The sequence below is a fragment of the Panthera onca genome, chromosome B2 (assembly GCF_046562875.1).
Source record: "Panthera onca isolate mPanOnc1 chromosome B2, mPanOnc1 haplotype 2, whole genome shotgun sequence".
Classification (NCBI taxonomy): Eukaryota; Metazoa; Chordata; class Mammalia; order Carnivora; family Felidae; genus Panthera; species Panthera onca.
In genome coordinates, this window is record NC_138343.1 from 97,221,406 (window position 1) to 97,246,783 (window position 25,378).

At 37.3% G+C, this 25,378-nt stretch overlaps 1 protein-coding gene across 3 annotated transcripts in view; it reads left to right on the top strand.

Moving 5' to 3' along the window:
- AFG1L (AFG1 like ATPase) overlaps positions 1 to 25,378 on the top strand; it is a 196,818-nt gene that overhangs the window by 67,383 nt on the left and 104,057 nt on the right. For all 3 annotated transcript variants that reach the window (XM_060616322.3, XM_078447191.2, XM_060616323.3), the window contains 2 exons: positions 238 to 368; positions 10,383 to 10,482. In XM_060616322.3, coding sequence (XP_060472305.3) covers positions 238 to 368; positions 10,383 to 10,482 — 231 coding nt within the window. The remainder of the gene's footprint in view (positions 1 to 237; positions 369 to 10,382; positions 10,483 to 25,378) is intronic.

A 25,378-nucleotide genomic window follows, 5' to 3' on the forward strand; every position in this document is an offset into this window, starting at 1 on the left:
GAATGACTACAAAGTGTCCTTACAGCCATGGGAATGTATGAATATGTGAACAACTTATTTTGAGGTAGAGAAAGTGCAACCAATTTTCAATAATCACATTTGATTTTATGTGGCATTTACACTTAATTTTTATGTTTACGCTAAGATTTCATTTAGAGATTTAAAAGATATGTTATAGTTGTCTAAAATGGACTATTAATACAATATTTGATTTGTGTTTAATTTTATTCATTAAAGGAATACACCGCCTTAAACAGAGTTTGCCAAAAAGGAAACCGGGATTCATGGCTAAATCATATGATCCGATAGCTCCCATAGCTGAAGAAATCAGCGAAGAGGCATGTCTCTTATGTTTTGATGAGTTTCAGGTAAGGCAGAGATATTTCATAGATGTAGAATGGTATGCTGAATGATATGTGAAGATTTAAATTCTGTTCTTGATTTTATCATTGTTTTATAAATTGGTTTGACACATTACCTCTTATGACTTTATTTTACTGTCTGGTCCAGGAGTCAGCAAACTATGGCTTGCAAAGGGAAAATCTTGCCCATCTGCTTTTGTATGGCCAGTGAGAAAAGAATGATTTTTATATTTTTAAAGAGTCTTTTCAAAAAGAAAAAGAAAATGCAACAAAGGCCATATGTGGCTTGCAAAACCTAAAACATTTACTACTCAGTCTTTTATAGGAAAAGTTTGCCTTCCCCTATATTACAGTCAGTGGATTTACATTTCCCCTATACCACAATGGAGATAATGTTGATTACACAATAATGTCTAAAGATATTTGAAATTTTTTTAAATGTTTATTTTTATTTTGAGAGAGAGAGAGTGTGCACTCACAAGCAAGCATGAGAGGCGGAGGGGGAGAGAGTGAGAGAATCCCAAGCAGGCTGTGTGCTGTCAGCACAGAGCTGGACTCGGGGACTCGATCTTATGAACTGTGAGATCATGAACTGAGCTGAAATCAAGAGTCAGACGCTCAGCCAACTGAGCCACCCAGGCACCCCTGAAGTTTTTTGAAAGCGTTATATAAAAAAACAAATGATTCACTCATCTCATTTAGACTTTACAACTTATTTGTGATAAAGGGAGGGAGTTCGCCCTCATTGAACTTCTAAAGTTTCTTCTAGTTTTAGGATTCTCTGAAATAGTACGCTTAAATTGGTAGTATGTTACTTTCTGATCTTTATTTCCTATGAGAGCAAATATGGCATGCCAGCAAATACCGTGTCTTATGTTTTTTTCTGTATCCCAGAGTTTAACAACACCACCACCAACAACAGATACTCTAGTTAAGAATTATTTCCTCATTTCACTGCTTTCTTTAGTAGTTCTGAAATGCAGTAGTTGATTTTTCTATAATGCTTATCAGAAGAGCAATTGGTTATTGGAATAAAAATAGAAAAACCATAAGTACTGAATATAAATTTAAAAATAGGGCATCACTGGGGTGCCTGGGTGGCTTAGTCAGTTAAAGCATCTGACTTCAGCTCAGGTCGTGATCTCAAGGTTGATGAGTTCAAGACCCACATCAGGCTCTCTGCTGTCAGCACAGAAGCCTGCTTTGGATCCTCTATCCCTCTCTCTCTCTGTCCCTTCCCTGCTTGTTCTCTCTGTCTCAAGAATAAATAAACTTAAAAAAAAAAAAGTTTCACTCCCAAAGCTTTTGAATAATATTTCTGGAGCTGAGTGCAGAAATTCCCATGTCTGATTGCATAAAATAAAGGCCCAGAGAACTTTCAAGGGTAGGAAGCTAACACTTTGTGCCTACTCTGAGGTGGGCCCTGGTGAGTCACACATTTTATTTAAGCCTCACGACATATTTGTGATGAAGGGAGGGAGCCGTCCTAGTTGAATTGTAAAGTTTCTTAACAGTTTTAAGATTCTCTGAAATGATGCATTTAAATTGGTAGTGAGTTATTTCTTGTTCTTCTGTGTTTAAAAACCTGGGTTGGTGGGAAGATAAGAGGCCAGGATGCCTTTATCCCAAATGAGGCATGAGAAGTCTCCTTTAGTAGCTTGATACACTTAATCTAAGAGCAGTTTTGATTTATGAGAGAAGAGAAAGAAGAATTTTTGCCAGGAATGGTGTTACACTGAGCCATCTAAGGAGGAGGAATCTTTATTTCATTTTCCCTTCAGTCTATTAAGATAACCTGGCATTCACTTTTTGTACTGTACAGCTACAAAGGTCTTCAGAAGAAAGGCTGATGGGCAATAAATGTTTACTTACTACTCTGAAGAAGTGTACTAAGTACATCAATGTGTTGCAGAAAGAAAAGGGCCTCATTTAGTTTTGTTTTTTTTTTTTAATTAATTTATTTTGAAAGAGAGCATGCGTGTGAGCCGGGAAGAGGCAGAGACAGAGAGAGAGAGAGAGGGAGGGAGGGAGAGAGAAAATCTCAAGCAGGCTCTGAGCTGTCAACGCAGAGCCAGAGGTAGGGCTCTATCTCACGAACTGTGAGATCATGACCTGAGCCTAAACCAAGAGTCGGAAGCTCAACCGACTGAGCCACCCAGGTACCCCTAGTTCTAAAAGTAGCACCAAGTTGACAGTTATGCTGTCTTCAATAACAGAAGTCAGCAATCAATCAGGGAAGGCCATTTCTCTTGTTTCCTCATTATGAGTCTCTTAACCACAGTTTCCCTAAATAAAATTGAGTTGGCACAGTTAAATTAAAAAAAAAATTATATGTTTATTTATTTATTTTGAGAGAGACAGCATGAGTGGGGGCAGGGTACAGAGAGAGAGGGAGAGACAGTGAGAAAAAGAGAGAGAGAGAGAGAGAGAGAATCCCAAGCAGTCTCTGTGCTGGCGTGGGGCTCAAACTCATGAAACTGTGAGATCATACATGACCTGACCCGAAACCAAGAGCTGGACACTCAACCAGCTGAACCACCCAGGCACCTCTGAAGTTAAAATTTTTAAAAAGGGTACTAACACCCAACCTTTGTAAAATGATTCATGGTTTACAAATTTTTCTTATATGCTTCATTTAATTCTATAAAATAGTTATGATATTCATTATGTAGATGAGGATATAGAGGCATCAGAATTTCCTCGGTATCGTATGAAAATCATTACCCTTAACTTAAAATGTGTGAATTTTAAAACTTTCAGAGAAAAGATTGGCCTGTTTCTGTGACATGATGACCATTGACAAGGCTATTTAAGAAGCTAAGGAAGTAATGAAAATTTGGTTGTGCAAAGGAGATCCTGAGAAGATTAATAGCAAGCAGGGCCAAATTACCCATGAGGTGCAGGAGGCACAGTACTTAGGGTCCATGATACTTTTAGGACCCCATGAAAATATTTTAATTTCTTTTAAAATTTGAAGAAAAAAATGAATGTATCATCATGAATTCAGCCTGTAGCTGTCTGTATCTGTATATATTTTACACCAACATAGTCATAAAATACAATTATGTATATAAACACACATATTTTCAAATGTATTTTCTAATTGAGGAAGGGGCTCATGAAGGTTAAACCAGGAAAGTCATAATGTTGCCCTGATAGTGAGGTGATAACAGAAACCTGTCTGGTTGCACCGGGCATTCTCCATTGAGTTCCAATTTTAGAAGGTTGATGCTTGGCTGGGAAGAAGGAAACAAAAGCAACTCTCAGGATACTTATGTTCCAAATGAGTGAGTCTTGCAAAAGAAAGGCAGGCAGTTAAAATGATTTTTTAAATTAAGTATTAAGGAGATCAAGGGGGATACAGGCCCCTTGCCTGTAAAATGTTACTTGTCAACAAAGAGAGAATGGATCTGATGGAACTGTCATCACCTGCCCTGACCAGAGTTGGTTTGATGTTCATTCATTTGTTTACTCATCCATCCCTGTTGCCTTAAATAAAGAACCTTATCCCATACTATAAGACCCTATCTGACCCACAGTCAAATGGACCATGTCTGGACATCTGATCTCTGAGTAGCCTACACGGTTGTCAACAATATTGCACTTTTTGGTGTGCCCTGGGGATTGAGCCAATCATATACTCCATCTCATGTCTTTCAAGTAAAATGCAGTTTTACTGCACAGTAATGAAATAAGGGCAGTTCCTGCACAGTAATGAAACAGGAACAAAGAGACCTAGGAAATAACTGAATCCCGTTAGGGGGAAGACTACAAGGCTGCTCCCTGGACAGCCGCTGAGCTCTCCAGAGCTACCTATGCTCTGAAGCCAATCTTTAGCTCCGGTTCCCAGTAGGTGCTAACAGTGCTGTTCCCATCCTGGTGTCTTATTTATTTATTTATTTCTGAGAGAGAGAGAGAGAGAGAGAGAGAGAGCGAGAGCGAGAGAGAGCATGCGCATGTGCAAGCAGGGGGGAGTGGTAGAGGGAGAGGGAGAGAGAGAGTCTTAAGCAGTCTCCACGCTCAGCAAGGAACCCATGCAGAGCTCGATCTCACAACTGTGAGATCCTGACCTGAGCTGAAATCCAGAGTTGGACGCTTAACTGACTGAGCCACCCAGGTGTGCTCCATGCATCCTGGAGTCTTAAGTAAACCTCTTTTCTTTATCTGAATCTCCTGTCCCTGTTTCTTGCAAGCAGTCTCGATGAGGATGGAACTCCTGTTTTGCTCTTATCTGCCTTAGTGGTAGGGATTTCCCTGTGGTCTGTGAAAGCTAGCATAAATAGGGGTACTGTGAGGAAATGTCACCTTCCTTCATATAAAATCCAGTACCTCCAGTGGAAGGAGAATTACCTGATGAACTAAAGACAAAAGATCCCAGAGATGAGGTATCTCTTAGGATGCTTTTGACTGCAGGTAACAGAAAACCCAATTTAAAAAGGCTTAAACTCTAAGTGGGGGGTCCGGGGGGAGGGATGGAATACAATAAGATAGTGTCATTCCTTTTATTCAAGCCTGCCTCCTTCCTCTCTGATCTTATCTCCTATACTTTCAGCCTTGCTCATTGCTCCCTACTATTTCCATCCCTATTGTTTTCATAGATTAGGGAACCATAGCTAATAGATTTAGGTGTTAAACCAAATGCTTCTTTCCCATCAGGGCTCTGAAGAAAATTTGCTCAGAGATGGTAAAACAAGACTGAATACCAAATTGATTGCCTTTGTTTAATCCCAAATGCTACTAGAATGAAGCATTCTGGTATGTCAGAGTTGACAACATGAGAGACTCTCTGCTTTTAAGAAAGTTGGCCTGCATGTCTTAGGATGAAACATGTTAGTAGTTTTGCTCTTTTATTTCCTCTACAATTCCAGACTCAAGCCCTAGAGTCTGTATGCAAGACCCTGTATGCAAGAAAAGGCCAATATCTGCATATACCCACTGTTGAGAAGAACCAGGAAAGCAAGAGGATAAGGGCAAGAATATGTCCCTTAAGAGCAGAGATGATCACTGAGCAGTACCTGGATCTCCTAGTTTTAATATCTGGACTGTGTTCCACTGGTCTTAGAGAAGCTCTTGCAACACACCAAAACTGGATTATTTCTGCTCCAAATCTCTCCTTGTCTCTCATTCCAAAATTCAAGAGGATAAAAGGATACCTCCAAAATATTGCTGCAGCAGCATTCCGATCCCCAACATCCACACAATTTAGAACAAATAAGCAGAGCCTTTGCACTGAACTTTCTGCCTGGGACGGTCTCTCCTGGATACCCCTAAGAGTCTCTCACTTCTTCAGATCTTTGCTCAGTTACCTCCTTAACAAGACCTATTCCTACAAAATTGCAATTTGCCATTAATCAGTGTCCCTTACTATCCTTTAAAGAAATTTTTTTTAACATGTATTTATTCTTGAGAGAGGGTGAGAGAGAGAGAGAGAGAGAGACAGAGAGAGAGAGAGACAGAGCGTGAGTGGGGAGGAGCAGAGAGAGAGGGAGACACAGAATCCAAAGCAGGCTCCAGGCTGTGAGCTGTCAGCACAGACGTGAGCTGGAACTCAGGAACCATGAGATCATGACCTGAGCCGAAGTTGTATGCTTAACTGATTGAGCCACCCAGGCACCCTAAAACCATTCTTTAAAAAAATAACATATCATCTTCTGGTAGATAATATATTACTTATTATGTTTACTATTTATATAATTCCTCCATAACAATGTAAACTTGAAGGCAGGAATCTTTGTGTTTTTTTTTTAATGTTTATTTATTTATTTTGAGTGATTGAGAGAGTGAGAGAGGGGTGGAGAGAGGGAGAGAGAATCCCAAGCAGGTCCTCCACTGTCAGTGCAGAGCCCAATGCGGGGCTCAATGCCAAGAACCGTGAGCTCATGACCTGAGCCAAAATCAAGAGTCGGTGGCTTAACTGACTGAGCCACCCAGACACCCAGGAATCTGTTTTTAATTGACGTATCTCAAATGTCTAGAACAGTGTTTGAGGATGAATGAATGAATAATAGTGAGTGAATGAATGAATGAATGAATAAATCTAGTACCAAATGATAAATATTGAGCTAGTCTCCCAACTAAGTCCCACTTCTCTTATGTATAATAACTACCCACAATTTTTCCTGTCAACATTCTGAATTATCTTAACTTTTTTGTCTAATTTAATAGATGAAAAGTGGCATCTCATTGTTTTAATATTTATTCCTTTAAGTAATAATATAGTTGGATTTTTTCTATGTTTATTTACTAACTACTTAAAATTCATCTTTTATGAACTGAGACAATGCCATTTATTGGAATGCTTACATTCCATCTATTATGTGTATTCTGTAATAACATTAGTTTTTGTTTGTTGAGTACTGTGGGACTATGTTCTTAACTACTGGACTATGCTAAGTATCATTCTATAGCTAAAATTCTATACAGCTACATATAAATAATATGCAATTATACTAGCATATATACCATACATAGATAATACAGCTGACATTTCTTGAGGATTTACTCTAAGGATCATAACAATTTTGCAAGGTAGGTATTGTTACTACCTTCATTATATTGATGAGGAAATTAAGGGTCAGAGAAGTTAAGTAACTTGTCCAAGGTCACACAGCTGGTAACTCAGTTTGAATTCATCATTGGTGCTCTGATTCATTAGTAGTAACAGCTACATTATATGTTCTCTTTGGTATATGATGTTTTGTGTTATATATTTAAATACATAGATCTAGAGCTGAGTTGACTTTTAGTAGATATTTTAATGACAGAACCTAAAAATTATCCTTAAGCCTATTAAGTCTAGTATAATACATTGCTGATTTTCTAGAAAATAATTTTTTTGGCCCTTTTTTCTTAACAGCCATATGTCTACAATCATCACATCACTTTTAAAATTGAATCCTACTAGTAGTCTTGATTTTTAACTAGTTATTATTGGCCTTTTGGTAGTGTTAATATAATATTTATTTTACTAGGGAGCTGGATGGGAATTATTGCTGCTTAAAATCAAGAGTACATGTGCTCTTGAATTTGAGGAATTTAAAAATTATATTTTGGTAGCATTCAGATTACATTTCCAGAATATATTCTTCATCAGCTTGGTCATTTTAACTAAGTATAGCATTTCAGTTTTGCCTGCAGTATCAAATATACTATTCTTGTTTTGTTTGAGAAATTTGGCTAGGTAGGTTGTTTTTATGTGTTTTAGTTGCTAAAATAAAATAACAGCTTTTCCTCAGAGTTTTCTGTAGGGTCTTCATTGTGTTGACTTTGAATGATTATGTTTCTTATTACATCATTTATGAATCTGAAGGTATACAATACTGAAGGAAACCGATTTAAAAAAAAATGTTATTTCTTCCTGTCCCTTTCAGGGACACTGGATGGATGTTTTACTAATATGGTCTTAAAAACAAACAAAAAAAAGAATTCTGATGAGCAGAATATCATGCAAAATTCTCCTCTATAAGCTATCAATATCATTTAAAAAATAGTTTTGACCGTTTTTGTAAAACAGAAAAGCTATTAAAAACTGCTAATAAAAAATAGGTGCTTATTTTTGTGCTAATACTAATTACTGATAATGCATGCTTATGTTTGTCACTCATTACATGGCACTGTACCAATCAGTGGGTGACTGAGACTCGAGCACTTACATATGTAAATTAACCATTAGATTTTCTTTTTTTCCTTTTTTACTTAAGTGAGTCATAATGGAAAGCAACTCTAGGTCATAAAAAATCTTTTCTCTTTAATGCTAATGAAATGTCTCCCCTCTCTGTATTAGCAGACTACCCTTATTGGTAATCTGTAGCCTTCTCTTTTGTTCCTGGTGGTAATGAAATGCTGGGTGCTAAAAAAGCCCGCTCTCCAAGAATGTGTGGCCAATTGTCTTCTGTTCACTTATACTGTAAAATTACTGTTCCCCAGCAAAGCTGAACAAGTGCGGGGACAAGATCAAAAGAGTATACATTGGCACCCGGCTACACCAAGTGACTCCTGCTTTATTAATTAGCCATAGCTTCTCCAAGTTAATTTACTCTGATAGAGCAAAAACATTTCGTAATACAAAAACAACAAATGATAATTCAACCACGAGTCTTTAATAGTTTGCTTTCTTCAACTTCCAATTTAAATCTTTGCAGTATGTTATAAGCTAAATGTCTCTTCACTTTTCTGAACCTTAGCGCACAAAAGCTGTTTTTAATTTTTTTCAACATTAGTGAGATAGTCGAAGGACAATTTTTATTTTCTAAAATTGGTAACTTTTAATTGATATCATTCTTTTTAAAAGTCAGTGTATTGGGAATCTAATTTAAAAGTGCACTTGCTTCTGAAATTTGCAAGCTTGTTTGTTCTCTCATCAGAAATGCCACTGGCGTTTAAGCATTTGAAAGGGGCCTTCTCTGTGAGTATTTTTGTGGAAGCAAAATTTGACAGTGAACCTAAGCTCCAAATTTAATAATATCACTTTCTTCTTAAATAATTAAATACTACTTTTCATTTTAGTCACCACTTTGTAAGTTCCTGAAGTCTTTTTAATTTAAGGAGTCTCCAGTAGTTTTTTAGCTAATGTTTTAAAGTTAGAGCTTGAGACAGCAAAAAAAGATCTGTGTGCACAGCCCCGTTTTCTGGTTTGTTTTTTGTTTTTGTTCAGGTGGGAAGGAAATAATGTAACGTTTGTGTAAGATAATCACCTGAAAAGAGAAAAGAGATGGAGACCTGTGTAGCCCAGGTGGTTGTTGTCAGTTAGTTGGTAACTTTCAGTATTTTGATCTAATTTGAAAGAATCCCCCAGTTTCTATGCTCTAACATGGTTAAAAATAAGAATGTGATATTTATTGTGTGATTTATTTTGTGAATGTAAAACAAATTTTGTTATCTAAAATGCCATTAAAGAAAGATCAAAATAGCTTTACTTAAGAAGGATCTAAAACCCATTTTATTTTTTTTATAAGGGAAGGTAACAATGATTAATATCTACCTTCACTGTACATTTGTTTTTGAACTCAACTGCCTTCCCTCCTTAATTTCTGTATTTCTTTGTGATTTTAAAAAGCTTTTTAAAAAGTTCTTAAGCTTACTTGTTAATTGTGGATTTTTAAAAATAATTTTAGAAAAGGTAGCTCTATGTATCTCTAACTTAGGTGGAACAGTTTAATCTATATTATGCATTTTTGCTTTTGTCAGAAGTAATTTTTTAAAGCCCTGTATTAACCATTCTTGTAAGGTTTTTATTTTTTTCCTTTTTAATAGAAGGAATATTTGTGTTTGCGAAGGTTAGCAGAGGCTGGCTGTGCTGGAAGTGACTGCAGTGCCTTTTGATTATTCATGGACAGTAATAGAAGGCACTTAAAAAGAACAATGAAATTGCTTATTTTTGTGATGGGCCATCTGTTGAATTGTTTTGTGCAACAATTGCACAATAGTATCTATGTCATATCATTCTATTTTCAACAGCAGCTGATTATGTCTCACTGGCTATTTGTCCTTATTTCTAAAGTCCCATGACCATTTAAAGTCACCTTTTCAGGGACCTTTGCCAGAAAGGTATTAGAAATCTCAATCAGCTGTTTATTATTCTTTTTTTTTTTCTTTCTCTCTCACTTCTTTTTTTTTTTTTTTTTTTTTTGGTGGGAAGGGGGTGGTGCGGTGGATGGGGTCTGTGATGGGAGCAGGAGGAGGGATTTGGTCATGTTAGCTCTAATTAATTAGACTTCCTAAATGTTTAGGACAATTATCTATGCTTTCCACCTGTAGTTTATAAAAGAAGTTAACACAGAACCATTTGATAATTTGGGTAGAAATGATAGGCTTGCAAAAAAGAGTCAAGTTTAAAAGACTACTATACACTCTTTTATGGTTTTAATTATCTGCTCTTTTCTTCATGGTGATAATTAGAATTTTTCTCTTGGAATTCACTTCCATCCTTAAAAAAAAAAAAAAAAAAAGAAGATGAGCCATTAGCAAATTTGTTAGAGCAGAAGTGAGTATAAAATAAAACAAATGTGTTGTTGTCCATAGGTCACTGACATTGCTGATGCCATGATTCTGAAACAGCTTTTTGAAAATCTGTTCAAAAATGGGGTCGTCGTTGTGGCAACATCCAACAGGCCACCGGAAGGTAAAAACAAACATTGTGCTAGTCTCATCCAATTAGGTGGAAAATAACAAGCTTTGAAAAATCCATAATTTTATACTCATTTTATTGTGTTAATAGAATCTGATGACTTTGCTTATCATTCATTTTATAACAGACAATCTAAAAAATCAGTTGGTATTTGTGTCTGAAAAATGTTTATATTCTTCGCAAGTTAAACCCATGTCATCCCCTGTGTTTGATGCACTTGCTGTTTTTCTCTGAGTTTTAGATATATCATATATTTGTATCAAAAAATGATGCCGGGAGGTGCCTGGGTCAGTCAGTTAAGCATCCGATGCTTAGACCCTTGATTTTGGCTCAGGTCATGATCTCACAGTTTGAGCCCCGTGTCGGGCACCATCCCCCATGTGGAACCTGCTTGCGATTCTCTCTCTCCCTCTTTCTGTGCACTCTCTATCTCTTTCTCTCAAAAATAAATAAATAAACATTAAGGAAAAAAAATGATGCCAGCAGGAAGGCTAGGTTTGAGGACCCAGAGGGGGCCTTGCAGGACCAGCCAAGAGGATCCTTGACTTTGCACAGGATAGAAATCAAATACAAAACACCAGAAAGTGAGAACAGGGTTTACTGAAGATACAGAGGGAGCAGATGCAGATGGAGCATCTGGGGGACTTGGGAAGGAAAGGAGCATGAGTCTTGTCTTGGTTCGGGGCTTGGGGGTTTTATTAAGGATTGTGGTCTGCTGTATGTGTCCTTTCAGGCATCCAAGAACTGGTTAGAACAAAGATAAGGGCCCAGGTGTTAGTCCTTGGAGCCAGCGGGCCTTGGCATTGAGATGTCTAGTGCTGGTGGTCTGGAATATTCATATGACAGCTTCATTGGTCATTCTCACCTGGTCCTTCCTTAGATGTAATCTCTACTGAAGAAATCATTAACTAACTCCCTGCCCCTTACAAGGAGGAATTACAGCTGTCTGCATTCTGTGGACTGTGTAAAGTGGGGTGTGGGTCCTAGAAAGAACAGAAGCAGGAAAAGGAGCAAAAAGCAGATTTTTATGGAGTTCTTCAGTTTCTCTGTTTCAAAAATACAAGGCTTTCTAATTGCTTTTTAGGGGCTGTAAAAGAAGCTCAATGAAATGAAAGAGAAAACTCCTAATTGAGTCTTAGAAAAAGAATTGAATCTCACTTGCATAAGTAGTTTCTAATACTTAATTTTATTCCTAAAAAACCACTTGTGGCTTATTTGAACATTATTTAAGGATTAAAATACAAGTAATATCTAGATAAAAACAAGTTTAAAATGTTTTATCTTTCCATGATGTGGTCAGTTGAAGGCCAGAGGAACCAAAACCAATATTTAATGACTTCTTAAAAAAAATTTTTTTTTTAATATTTATTTACTTTTGAGAGATAGAGACAGAGTGTGAGCAGGCAAGGGGCAGAGAGAGAGGGAGACACACAATCTGAAGCAGGCTCCAGGCTCTGAGCTGTCAGCACAGAGCCCGATGTGGGGCTTGAACTCACGAACCACAAGATCATGACCTGAGCTGAAGTCAGAAGCTCAACTGACTGAGCCACCCAGGCGCCTCTAATGCATTCTTAATGTTAACATCTTTCTACCCTGGAATGCTCTACCACCTGGAATTCCCTGCATGGTTAATTCCTTACCTTTTTCAGGTCTTTACTCAAAAGTTATTATGCCAAAGAACTGTAGACTTATCTTTCTATTTGAATCTACAACCCATCCCTTTTTTTCTTACCTTGCTTCTCCTTTCCTCCTTTATTTTCTTCTTTGTGGTTTATTGTCTATCCTCTTTCAGGATGCAAAGGGTTCATGAAGGCAGTGACTTTTATCTCTTCTGTTCATGGGTATATACTGAACAACCAAAACAGTGCCTAGCTGATCTCAATAGTCTTAGAGTGAATGTTGAATGAATGCATGTTTTTAAAGGTTATCCCTGGCTGCAATACTGAGAATGGATTGTGGGGATGAGATTTCAAAGTTGGAAGTAAGGAGACCGTTGATGATATCATTGCTGCAATCCTGAGGGGAGATAATGGAGCAGTGAGGGTGGTGAGAGTAGTCAGAGTTTGGATATATTTTGTAAGCAGAGCCAAGAGGATTTACTAATGGGATGAATATATGGTATTAAAAAAAGAGAAAGGGATAAAGAATGACTCAAAGGTTTTGGCTTGAGCAATTAAAAGGATGAAGTTGATGTTTCCTGAGATGGAGAGGACTATAGGAGAAGCAGATTTGGGTAGGGAGGGGAAAGTACTGAGGCAGATGCATATCAGAGTTTGGATTTTAATGGAAAAGTTTAGATTGGAGATGAAAGTTTGGGAGTTCATTGGTCCTAAAGGAAGCTGGTCAGAGCAGCCAGTGAGGTAAGAGGAGAACCAACAGAGTATCATGTGAAGAAAAGGAAAATGGTACAAAAGGATGGATGGCCACTTTTGTTAAATGCTGCTAGGAGGTGAAGGGGAGGTTGAGAATTGACCATTGGAATTAGTAACATGGAGTTTATTGGTGGATCTGAAAAGAGCAATGTAATAGTGATAGTGTGAGTTTTTTCCTTAATAAGCCATGTCATGTGGGTGACTTATATTGAGTTTATAATCTGTTGTTACCTAGATCTTACTTTGTGAGCTGCTGTCAAACTAGGTGTCTCTCATTCTGTGTTTGTGTAGTTGATTTCTTTTTTCTTCCTATTACATTTCAGCTTATTAGTCTGCATTGTTCTGTTTTATGATTTATGTTTGATTATATTTGATTTATGTTTGTATCTTTTTGAAGTGTGGTTCTAACAGATTAGTTTTAGCTATCCCTACTAACTATGACGTTTATAAAATGGTAATCATGCTGCTATATCTTCAGTCATTCATTAATTAAAATGTAACCAAGTTTAGACCCTCATAGCATACCATTAGAGGCCTTATTTTAGGGAGACGTCAGTTAATTAATACTATTAAATCCAGTTATTCAAACAACTGTAGTTATACCTCATCTATTATATTCTAAGAGAATTATGAATGATTCAGATGCACTTATTAAAATATCTATAATACTGTTATAGATAGCATTCTTTTTTTTTAATTAAAAAAAAATTTTTTTTTTAACGTTTATTTATTTTTCAGACAGAGAGAGACAGAGCATGAGTGGGGGAGGGTCAGAGAGAGAGAGGAAGACACAGAATCCGAAACAGGCTCCGGGCTCTGAGCTGTCAGCACAGAGCCCGACACAGGGCTTGAACTCACGGACAGCGAGATCATGACCTGAGCTGAAGTCGGCCGCCTAACCGACTGAGCCACCCAGGTGCCCCTTAATTTTTTTTTTTTTTAATGTTTACTTATTTTCGAGAGAGACAGAGACAGAATGTGAGTGGGTTAGGGGCAGAGAGAGAGGGAGACACAGAATCTGAAGCAGGCTCCAGGCTCTGAGCTGTCAACACAGAGCCCGGCGTGGGGCTTGAACTCATGAGCTGTGGGATCATGACCTGGGCTGAAGTCAGACACTCAACCAACTGAGCCACCCAGGCACCCCAGCATTCTTGTGATTTACTAGGGTGATAACGCTGTGAGACACAGCAGTGAGTGTTTTCATATTAGATCATCTGTGAAGACTCTCCTTTAGCTGAGTGGTGACTTAACTGTGTCATCAGTATTGCCTTTAAACATTCAGTGACAAGCTATAAATAGCAAGGTGGTAGAACAAGCTGGGAACACTGCCCCTGCCACCACCACCAGTAAAGACTGCCGAAAGGATGATTGCAGTTTGCTGCTCAGTTGGCAGTGATAAACTGAGGAAGGACAGCCACAGGGAAAGGTTAAGGAGCATTCTGGAACTCAAAGCTTTGTAGGAGTGAGCAAAGTTACAGGCCCACCAAGGTAGCATACAGAAATCCAAAGTGGAACCACTTTTTCAGAGAAGACTGAAAGTTCAAGATGTGGAATTACAAAAATTGGGCATTAGCCTCAAACATAAAGCCTTTTCTAAATATGATCCATTTGAAGGGACACTGTCATACACTGTTTTTTGTTTTTTGGGTTTTTTTTTGCCATGGCAGACAATCATCATAAATGGCTTAATATTTTATTATAAAGAAGATGACATATACGTATGTACCAGGAAAATATAAAAGTATAGGACAAAGAATAAATAGGTCACTGGTTGCCAGAGGCCGCAGTGGGAAGGTGTTTGACTGCAAAGGGGCAACATAAGATAATTTTTTTGGGTGTTTTGTATCCTGGTCATGGTTGTAGTTACTTGTATTCAAATTAATAGAACTATAGATGAAAAAAGTTAATTAAGATTAAAAACAAATCCCATGGATAAGAAATGGCAGAAAAGAGGTTAGAACCTAGGTTTTGTGACTCTTTACACATTATCCTCTATCATTTCTCCTTGTTGGTCATCACTCATCTTTGTCTACCCTGTCCTACATAAAGTGTGTCCTCTTTTCCAACCATCAAAATGCATTCAACTTTTTCTTTAGGTCACAGCTTTTCATCTAGAGCCTCCAGATAGGTTGTTGTTATTATTATTATTATTATTATTATTATTATTTATTTATTTATTTATTTTTTTAAATAGCATCTACTTATTCTCAGAGTGTTATAAGAGGTGGGGGAAGAATCTTCTTATCAGAGGGTTGAGGCAAAGCCCAATGGCTGGAGAGAGAATGACCCGTTTGAGGAATTGAAAGGTAGCCAGTGTGGCTGGAGTACAGTGAAGGAAGGAAAGTAGGATGCAGTGCAGTACATATAACATGAATCTGGAGAAGTGACAGACCTTATAAAATAAAAATAAGGATTTTGGATTTTATTCTAAGAGAAATGCGAAGACATTGGAGTACTTTAAGTAGGGACTGACAAGAACAGAGTTGGACTATCACTGGGTATAGTGTGGAGAATGGGTTGTGGAGTGGAGTGCAGTGATGCGGTGGACTCAGTGAAGACATGTTAGGAGGCTCTTGCAGCACACTGGACAAGAAATGGTGTTAGTTTGGCATAAGGCAGTTATTGTCACCTAGGGGGATATTGGCAGTGTTTGGGACATTTTTGGTTGTCACAACCAGGCAGGGTGGCAATAAGTGCTGCTATTGGCCTCTAGTAGAATTCTTGGTGGAAGCCAAGAATTCTGTCAAAATATCCTATAATGTGCAGAGCTACCCCTCACAACAAGGAATTATCTAACCAAAAATGTCTATAGTTCTGAGTTTCAGATACTCTGATATATGGTGATACCAATGGATATGGAGAGGATAGATCTGAAAGATATTCCAGAATTAAAATGGATAGTACCTGGTTATAGAGTGGTCACTGAGGAAAAGGTAAAGGAAGATTTAGAAATTGTTTTAAAATTTTAGGCTTGTACAATTAGGTGGTGATGCCTGTCATTCAATAAAGACAGAAAAGTCTGGAGGTTAAAGGTCCTGAAGATAGTGCTCAGTGGAGAAAAACCTATTTTTTCCTTTCATTAATTTTTTAGCATCTCTGTTTAATTTTCTTCTACTTCATTCATCTCATTCCCTCCATTTCTAGTTGTAAAAACATAAACTTCATGAACAAGAATGGGGATTATTGTTGTTGAGGGAAACTGCTATCATACCCTAATTTTTTAACAGCTTATAACTTGTCAATTAATAGGCAAATTAATTTTAATGGAAAATGAGCAGAAACATTTAATAAGCAATTAATAATTTTAATGAAAAATAATTGATAGCCGAGTGAAAGCAACACCAGAATTTAGGAACCTAAGAGAGAAAAATCGTGTAGAAGAGAAAAAAAGGAAGTGATATTTGAGGGGAGTGAAGGGAATAAGGTACCAAAGAGTGACTGCCTGTATGTTACTTTTTTCTAGTCCTAAATTTGAATTCCTCTCTTGCTTGGGTCCAAGGTCTCACTCTTTATACCCCAGGTAGTTGCTAAAGCCCCAAACCAGCATCAGTTCATGATTAGTACTTTAGCTTTTAGCCTCCTGTTTTTTTGCTGGTCTGTAGGGATTTTCCCACCTTCTTGCAAGCTTAAAATATGTTTAGTATATTATATTTTTAATTTTTTAAAGCTATCTGTTTTGAAAGAGACAGAGTGAGTGGGGGAGGGACTTAGAGGGAGAGAGATAATCCCAAGCAGGCTCTGTGCTGTCAGTGCAGATCCCAACATGGGGCTCAAACTCACAGCTGTGAGATCACGACCTGAGCTAATACCAAGAGTCGGACGCTTAACCTACTGAACCACCCAGGCGCCCCTATATTTTAGTATATTTTAAGCAACAGTTGTAGTGCAACATTTGTAGTGCTACTGTTTTATATTTTCTAGGATAATCTGATTAAGGCTTTTGAGAGAGGATCTTGGATCAAATCTATAGGAATAGGAAATTGCTAGAAAATTTTCAGATAAAACATATCTAGAGATAGTTTTTATTTAATTTCTTATTTTTATAAAACCCCAATTAAATGGTTTATTCATCATTTTTGTCATTTAGGGAAATACTTTATATGGCCCATATACAAATAGACATAGTTTACTTATCAAAGATTATGCTGTCAGTTCATTAGAAGAGCCAAAAACAAAAATGCACAATTAAAATTTCATATATATGCTACTCAATTTTTAGGTTCTGAAATAGAATGTTGTTAATTACGTGATATTCTAGTAGAGAAAAAAAAATATTTAAGAGCACAGAGAGCCTAACAACAAATTGATAATAGACAAGTAGGTTACATTAATTAAAATGTGAAATTAATAAATTTAAGAACTTATTCAATCAAAAAACAAGAATACATTTTTATGGGGGAAATATGTAAGTTGAACTCAGCTGTGCTTCTTTGACAGTAAGACACAAAGTGGTAAAAGGAAAAAAGACATTTGGGCTCTTTCCATACTTTGGCTATTGTCGATAGTGCTGCTATAAACATTGGGGTGCATGTGTCTCTTCGAAACAGCACACCTCTGTCCCTTGGATAAATACCTAGTAGTGCAATTGCTAGGTTGTAGAGTAGTTCTATTTTTAATTTTTTGAGGAAACTCCATCCTGTTTTCCAGAGTGGCTGCACCAGTTTGCATTCCCACCAGCAGTGCAAAAGAGATCCTCTTTCTCCGCATCCTCGCCAACATCTGTTGTTGCCTGAGTTATTAATGTTAGCCATTCTGTCAGGTGTGAGGTGGTATCTCATTGTAGTTTTGATTTGTATTTCCTGGATGATGAGTGATGCTGAGCATATTTTCATGTGTCGGTTGGCCATCTGGATGTCTTCTTTGGAGAAGTGTCTATTCATGTCTTTTGCCCATTTCTTCACTGAATTATTTGTTTTTTGGGTGTTGAGTTTGGTAAGTTCTCTATAGATTTTGGATATTAACCCTTTGTCTGATATGTCATTTGCAAATATTTTCTCCCATTCCATCAGTTGCCTTTTAGTTTTGCTGATTGTTTCCTTTGCCATGCAGAAGCTTTTTATTTTGATGAGGTCCCAATAGTTCATTTTTGCTTTGGTTTCCCTTGTCTCTGGAGATGTGTTTAGTAAGAAGTTGCTGTGACTGAGGTCAAAGAGGTTATTGCAAGCTTTCTCCTTGAGGATTTTGATGGCTTCCTGTCTTAGGTTTAGGTCTTTCATCCATTTTGAGTTTATTTTTTTGTGTGGTATGAGAAAGTGGTCCAGGTTCATTCTTCTGCATGTCACTGTCCAGTTTTCCCAGCACCATTTGCTGAAGTGTCTTTATTCCATTGGATATTCTTTCCTGCTTTGTCAGATTAGTTGGCCATACATTTGTGGGTCCATTTCTGGGTTCTCTATTCTGTTCCATTGATCTGAGTGTCTGTTTTTGTGCCAGTACCATACTGTCTTGATGATTACAGCTTTGTAATACATCTTGAAGTCCAAGATTGTGATGCCTCTAGCTTTGGTTTTCTTTTTCAAGATTGCTTTGGTTATTTGGGGTCTTTTCTGGTTCCATACAAATTTTACAATTGTTTGTTCTAGCTCTGTGGAGAATGCTGGTGTTATTTTGATAGGGATTGCATTGAATATGTAGATTGCTTTGTGTAGTGTTGACATTTTAACAATATTTGTTCTTCCTATCCAGGAGCATGGAATATTTTTCCTGTTTTTGTGTGTGTGTCTTCTTCAATTTCTTTCATAAGCTTTCTATAGTTAGCAGTGTATAGATTTTTCACCTCTTTGCATAGGTTTATTCCTAGGCATTTTAATGGTTTTTGGTGCTATTGTAAATGGGATCAATTCCTTGATTTCTCTTTCTGTTGCTTCATTATTGGTGTATAGGAATGCAACCGATTTCTGTGCATTTATTTTATATCCTGCGACTTTTCTGAATTCATGGATAAGTTCTAGCAGTTCTTTTGTGGAATCCTTTGGGTTTTTCATATAGAGTATCATGTCATCTGTGAAGAGTGAAAGTTTGACTGACTCCTGGCGGATTTGGATCCCTTTTATTTCTTTGTGTGGTCTGATTGCTGAGGCTAAGAATTCCAATACTATGTTGAATAACAGTGGTGAGAGTGGACATCCCTGTCTTGTTTCTTACCTTAAGCAGAAAGCTCTCAGTTTTTCCCCATTGAGGATGATATTAGTGGTGGGTCCTTTGTATATGGCTTTTATGATCTTGAGGTATGATCCTTTTATCCCTACTTTCTTGAGGGTTTTTATCAAGAAAGGATGCTGTATTTTGTCAAATGCTTTCTCTGCATCTATTGAGAGGATCATGTAGTTCCTGTCCTTTCTTTTATTGATGTGATGTATCACATTGATTGTTTTGTGGATATTGAACTAGCCCTGCATCCCAGGTATAAATCCCAGTTGGTCATGGTGAATAACTTTTTTAATGTATTATTGGATCTAGTTGGCTAGTATCTTGTTGAGGATTTTTGCGTTCATGTTCATCAGGGAAATTGGTCTATAGTTCTCTTTTTTAGTGGGGTCTCTGTCTGGTTTTGGAATCAAGGTAATGCTGGTTTCATAGAAAGAGTTAGGAAGTTTTCCTTCCATTTGTATTTTTTGGAACACCTTCAAGAGAATAGGTGTTAACTCTTCCTTACATGTTTGGCAGAATTCCTCTGGAAAGCCATCTGGCCCTGGACTCCTGTGTTTTGGGAGATTTTTGATTACTAATTTGATTTCTTTACTGGTTATGGGTCTGTTCAAGTTTTCTATTTCTTCCTGTTTCAGTTTTGGTAGTTTATATGTTTCTAGGATTTGTCCATTTCTTTCAGATTGCCCATTTTATTGGTGTATAATTGCTCATATTCTCATTATTGTTTTTCTTTCTGCTCTGTTGGTTGTGATCTCTCCTCTTTCATTCTTGATTTTATTTATTTGGGTCCTTTCCTTTTTCTTTTTGATCAATCTGGCTACAGGTTTATCAATTTTGTTATTTCTTTCAAAGAACCAGCTTCTGGTTTCCCTAACACACTTGCATTCTGTGTCTGTCTCTTTCAAAAATGAATAAACAAACAAACAAAAAGGTGTAAAGTTAGGTTGTGTATCTTTGACCTTTCTTCCTTCTTTAGGATGGCCTGGATGCTGTATATTTCTTTCTTATGACCGCCTTTGCTGCATCCCTGAGGTTTTGGGCTGTGGTGTTATCATTTTCTTTGGCTTCCATGAACTTTTTAATTTCTTCTTTAACTTCTTGTTTAGCCCATTCATTCTTTAGTAGGATGGTCTTTAGTCTCCAAGTATTTGTTATCTTTCCACATTTTTTCTTGTGGTTGATTTAGAGTTCCATAGCATTGTGGTCTGAAAATGTGTGGTATGATCTTGATCTTTTTTCTACTTGTTGAGGGCTGATTTATGTCCCAGTAAGTGATCTATTCTGGAGAATGTTCCATGTGCACTGGTGAAGAATGAGTATTCTGCTTTAGGATGAAATATTCTGAATATGTCTGTTAAGACCATCTGATCCAGTGTGTCATTCAAAGCCATTGTTTCCTTGTTGATATTCTGTTTAGATTATCTGTCCATTGTTGTAAGTGGGGTGTTGAAGTCCCTTGCTATATGGTATTATTATCAAAGAGTTTCTTTATGTTTGTGATTAATTGATTTATATATTTGTGTTCTTCCACATTTGGAGCATAAATGTTCACAATTGTTAGATCTTCTTGGTGGATTGACCCCTTAGTTATGATATAATGCCCTTCTTCATCTCTTGTTGTAGTCTTTATTTTAAAATCTAGATTGTCTGATATAACTATGGCTACTCTTTTGGTGACCATTAGGATGACAGATGGTTCTCCATCCACTTATTTTCAATCTGAAGGTGTCTTTAGGTCTAAAGTGGGTCTCTTGTAAACAGCATATAGACAGATCTTGTTTTATTATCCATTCTGTTACCCTAAGTCTTTTGATTGGAGCATTTAGTCCATTGACGTGTAGAGTGAGTATGGAAAGATATGAATTTATTGCCATTATGTTGCCTGTAGATTTGGAGTTTCTGGTGGTGTTCTCTGGTCCTTTCTAGTCTTTGTTGCTTTTGGTCTTTTTTTCCCCCCATTTTTTCTCCCTTCAGAGAGTCCCCCTTAAAATTTCTTGCAGAGCTGATTTAGTGGTCATGAATTCCTTTAATTTTTGTTTGTCCGGGAAACTTTTTATCTCTTCTTCTATGTTGAATGATAGCCTTGCTGGATAAAGAATTCTTGGCTGCATATTTTTCTGATTCAGCACATTGAATATATCCTGCCAATCCTTTCTGGCCTGCCAAGTTTCTGTGGATAGGTCTGTCTGCTGCACACCTAACTGTCTTCCCTTGTAGGTTAAGGACTTTTTTTTCCTTGCTGCTTTCATGATTCTTTCTTAGCTTGAGTATTTTGTGAATTTGACTATGATATGCCTTGTTGATGATTGGTTTTTGTTGAATCTAATGGGAGTCCTCTGTGCTTCCTGTATTTTGAGATCTCTGTCTTTCCCCGGGTTAGGAAAGTTTTCTGCTATGATTTGCTTACATAACTCTTCTACCCCTTTTTCTCTATCATCATCTTCTGGGACCCCTATGATTCTGATGTTGTTCCTTTTTAATGAGTCACTGATTGCTCTAATTCTTAAATCATGCTCTTTTGTGTTAGTCTCCCTCTTTTTTTCTGCTTCATTGTTCTCCATTAAGTTTGTCCTCTGTATCGCTGATTTGCTGTTCTGCCTCATCCATCCTTGCCGCTGTGGCATCCATTTGAGATTGCACCTCAGTTACAGCATTTTTTTTTTTTCATCTTGACTAGCTTTTATCTGTGCAGAAAGGGATTCTAATCTGTTTTCAACCCCTGCTAGTATTCTTATTATTGTGATTCTAAATTCTGGTTCAGACATCTTGCTTGTATCTGTGTTGATTAAGTGCCTGTCATTTCTTCCTGTTCTTTCTTTTGGGGTGAATTCCTTCATTTCATCATTTTGAAGAAAAGGAATTAATAAGGTAAAAAAAAACCCTTAAAATTAAAAAATTAAAAACAACACAAAAATGTCAAATAAAGGATGCTAGATCCTAGGTGTGTTCTGGTCTGGTTGTTGAAAGGAGCTTGATAGAGAAAAAAGGGAAGGATAAGAAAAGAAAAGAAAAAAAAGAAAATGGTTGAAAGTTTGAAAAAACGAATACAATGAAATAGAATAAAATGAAAGATGGAAGTAAAAAAATAGAATTTGAAAAATTTACAAAAAAGTAAAAAATGTAGTAGGAAAAATGTAAAGAAAAATATTTTTAATAGAAATGGAAAATAAAAACACATTTTTTTCTCATTCTATATTCAAGAAATAGAAAAGAAAAAAAAATTGAATAGATGGACCAGCAAACAGAGTGAGGTATGATTGAAATTACCTTGGTTTCCCCTAGAAGTCGAACTAAGAGGCACTTTATAGTCTGTAAACTAAGCAGGCGGAGAGACTTGTGTTGTTCCTGGAGAGCAAGGTTGGTCCAGTTGGGCGGGGCTTAGTGTAATGGCTCCATTCTCCACTAGATGGCGATGCTTAGCTTACTGGGATGGATTGTTGTGGTGCTTGTAGGTGTGTATGCACATGCGTGGGAAGGGTGAACATCGTGTCACTCAGCTATCCAGTCTCTAGTGTTGGAACAGTGTCCTTCCCGACCAGCATTTGCACACCCCTCCTTTGTCTCTGGCTTTTGTCCACTCCCTGCTTTTACACTGTCTGTGACCAAGCCATCAGGTTGCCAGGTGGCACCTCCCTCCTGAGTTTTATGTCATATGCGGCTGTGTTTCCCAACCCCTCACTTCTGAGGGACTGTGGTTTTGACCCACTCAGACCTTCTGGGGGAGGGTCTCAATGAGCAATGCTGGCCTGCTTCTAGGAATGTTTGGGAGACCATGCTGCTGCTGATGCCCAGAGACTGTGGCTGGGTGCCAGCCTGCCCCAGAAAAAGTTCATGCAATCATGTAGCAGCAGCGTTTCAGGGATTATGAAAATAACAACACACATTTGGCACAGGCTTCCTCCCAACATCCTTGTTCCAGCACCAGCGAATGTGGATGTTCTCTGGGATCCACTGGGACCTTTGGCTATGGGGAGGTGGCACAGCCTCTACCAAAAGTCCTCCCAACAGGGGAACTGCCTCTTCCCATGTATCCTAAGGACCCTGAGGATCTTGCTCTCTGCTCCTGGGGATTTGCCCTTCCCACCAGAGCACTGCCAGGTATTGAGCTGCAGAGTTTCAGACTCTGTGCTCCCCCTGTTTATAGAGTCTTAATGGAATTTAAGTCCTCTCCTTTCTCCTTTTTCCCTTTTTTTTTTGTTTTGTCCCTTGTGTATTCTGTCCCTTGTGTACTCTTTCTTTTCTCTCCAGCTGATTTCAGGCGGAGGGGATGCCCTCTGTATTCTTCCCCCATCTCTGTCCTCTCTCCACAAGCAAAAACAGCTCCCTGCCCTCTGTGCCTTTCTCCCCCAGTTCACCTCTCCATGCTGTGTACCTGCTGAGTTCTCTGGTTCAGGTTGTGCAGATTGTTGTGTTAATCCTCAAATCAGTTTTCTAGGTGTGCAGGATGGTTTAGTGTTCATCTGGCTGTATTTCAGGGACGAGACATGCAAAAAAAAAAACCCCTTCCATGCGGTTCCTCCATCTTGGGCCCTCCTCTAGTTTCTTAATATGATACCAAAAACGTGTATATCTGTTCAAAAGTCATTATTATGCTTAGTTGGGACATTGGTATTTCTACTACAAGTATGAACAAAGGAAGGATGCCACCTATCCCTTTTTAACATTGAACTACAGTAGAGACAGAAAGAGTATAAGAACAACTGGGAGGATAGGGAAGGGAACCAAGGAAAAAACACATATCTTGATTATAGGGATTCTCTGAGATTAGTCATACCACTCCTTTTTCAAGGTCATGTAAAAAGAAAATACCATAATATGGGAACAATAAGTAGAAAAGAGAGAAGTAAATATTAGGAAATTTCTGTTTTATATTCTTTAAAAATCAGGAAAATATAGACTGTATAATATAGAAGATCTAAGTGGAGAGAAGACAGATTGAATTGAAAACCTATTTACTCAGAAATTAGAAAATGAAATCACTAATGTTTAAGAAGTATGCACAAATAGAATAAAGAGAATATGATAAAGAAAAAAAAAGTGCGTGCCCTGGAGGAAAGAGGTCTTAATGTTTCTCAAAAAGAAATGTTTGAAATAAGAAAATTGATGATACCAATGAATTGAGTGTAAATAAATGTTTGTAGTTACTGCTTGCTTAGATATTTGTAAATTTTCTTCCCCTTGGAGAGAGAGTTTACTGATTCTGAGTGACAGCATCATAATTTGTGGTACTTACCACTGGGGAAATATACAGTCAAGTATTTTAGAATTTAAGGTATACTTTTCAAATAAGTATAAATAAGGTAAAAGAAAAAATATTTCTTAGAGCAAAAACTAGAAAGCAGAAGAAATAGAAAATAAGTATGCATAGAGCATGAAACAAGATCAAGCATGTCAACAGGAAATATCAATGGGATACATTTATCTATTAAAAACTAAAACTGATATGTCTGAGTTCCTAGCTCAAAGCCCTAAGCTTCTAGCCAAATGGCCTTCTTGCAGACAATAATAATAAATTCTGAATAAAATATATAACACAACTATTTGAAGGTCTTAGAGAGTGAAAAAATGTCAGGGCAGATAAGACTTAGAAGTAGGTCCAAAATTGGAGAGAATATCTTTCTTAATGGTTGTCACCTTTAGGGCAGGTAAAGTCAGTACTGTGCTGAATGACTGAAATTCTGATAGAAAACCCACAGTGTTTCTGGCCTGAAGAACCAGATGCAGAGTTTGGGGCTAGCATTACTGCAGAGAAATGAGAAGTGAATCCCAGAATGAACTAGATGGCTGTAGCTCTAAGTTCTGTGTATAAATCCTGCCCAAGTCTCTGATCTCTGAACCATACATTTGCAGAGTAGATCACAAACTTCCTAACTAAAGGTAGGGTCCTGAACTGAGATTTCTGTTTGTAGTTCGAGTCCATCTAAGGTAATTTCTTGCTAAAACAAAAATATTGACAGTCTTCAGAGAATGAAACAGAATCCACAAGGCCCAGAACACAATCTCAAAGTGAAGAATGAGTAAAGTATGACCCAAGAGAAAAAACAATCAACACAGACCAACCCCAATAGACTATAAAGTAACAATCATAACAATAATTGTTAGAGAAATGAGTTAAAGAAGATATGTTCATAATGAATGAAGAGATAGGAAATCTCAGCAGAGAAATAGAAATCATAAAAAAGTTCTAAGTTTAAAATTTAGAATTAAAAAAGACAGTATCTTACATAAAAATTCACTTGATGAGCTTAATAGCAGATGGAAATAACTGAGCAGAGAGTCAGAGAACTTGAAATTATCCAATGTGAAGAATGGAGACCAAGTGATAGAAGAAAAGAAATAGAGCTTTAAGAATTTGTAGAACCATAACA